Source organism: Euprymna scolopes, chromosome 12, assembly GCF_053919585.1.
Source record: "Euprymna scolopes isolate OS-2025 chromosome 12, ASM5391958v1, whole genome shotgun sequence".
In the NCBI taxonomy this organism is placed as follows: domain Eukaryota; kingdom Metazoa; phylum Mollusca; class Cephalopoda; order Sepiida; family Sepiolidae; genus Euprymna; species Euprymna scolopes.
This window is the reverse complement of record NC_136493.1, coordinates 77,695,206-77,696,238: the sequence shown is the minus strand read 5'-3', so window position 1 is coordinate 77,696,238 and position 1,033 is coordinate 77,695,206. Positions and strand designations below refer to the sequence as shown.

The 1,033-nt window shown below is 47.5% G+C and overlaps 1 protein-coding gene across 1 annotated transcript; it reads right to left on the bottom strand.

Annotated features, from left to right (window-relative positions):
- Positions 1 to 211: 211 nt before the first annotated feature.
- On the bottom strand, positions 212 to 679 carry LOC145291070 (uncharacterized). The gene has a single exon (XM_080136582.1). The coding sequence runs from the start codon at positions 677 to 679 to the stop codon at positions 212 to 214; it is 468 nt and encodes a 155-aa protein (XP_079992708.1).
- Between the last annotated feature and the right edge of the window lie 354 nt (positions 680 to 1,033).

Sequence of the window (1,033 nt, the reverse complement as noted above, 5' to 3'; positions counted from 1 at the left end):
GCCCCAGTCTAGAGGCACATAGTCTAGAATATTGGGGGAACTGGAAGTTAGTTGTTGTGATCACCGCTGAAGCTGCTCTGTGGTGTCTCTCTCTGGTAGCAGTGAGTTTCTGGCTACGAGCCTATTCAAAGTTGGCAGCCTTGTGAGTTGAACCTCGCCATTTTGGTCTGTCCATAGCATGTCCCTCTAGGTCTCCCGGTTTGATACGACACTATTGCAGATTGGCTTTAACAGTGTCTTTATACCGCAGTTTTGGTCGACCTTGGTTTCTTTTGCCGGTCTGGAGCTCTCCGTACATCAGGCATTTAGGCATCCAACATGCGTCCATTCGAATCACGTGTCCAACCCAACGAAGTTGGGTCTTGATGATGGTTGCCTCTATACTGGTGGACTTAGCTTTGTCAAGGACCTTCAGATTGGTGATGCGATCCTGCCATTTGATTCCCAGGATGGAGCGGAGAGCTCGCATGTGGAAGAGCTCCAGTTTCTTTATATGCCTGCGGTACAGTGTCCACGTCTCACAACCATAGAGCAGGGAGGGAAGGACCACAGTATTGTAGACCTTCAGCTTCGTAGATAGGCGGATGTTGTGTTCATTGAGAACTCCATTGCGAAGTCTCCCCAGTACCTGACTTGCCTTACTGATTCTGGTTGTTAATCTCTCTGACCAAGGAGCCATCACAGGATATGGTGCTTCCCAGATATTTGAAGTGATTAACGTTGGCAAGTGGTATGTCGTCAATGGTGATGGTGCGAGGAGGAGGGTTGAAGTATGGTGCAGGTTGGTGGAGCACCTTCGTCGTTCCAAGACTGATTTTCAAGCCGAAGAGCGTGGATGCCCACAGAGAAGCGATCCAGCATCTGTTGCAAGTCTTGTTCTGTATGGGCTTATAGTGCACAGTCATCGGCAAAGAAAAGCTCTTGGATATATATCTGTGTGTGTTTGATTATTTTGTGCTTTCATTTAACATGTCAAATAAAAGTAGCGGTAGTGCAGTCTATTTAATAGCAGGTGTTACCACCCGACTGTAAT

Bases quoted from the DNA above. Each gene is read 5' to 3' on its own strand.
- LOC145291070 (XM_080136582.1), bottom strand. From the start codon at position 679: ATGGCTCCTTGGTCAGAGAGATTAACAACCAGAATCAGTAAGGCAAGT.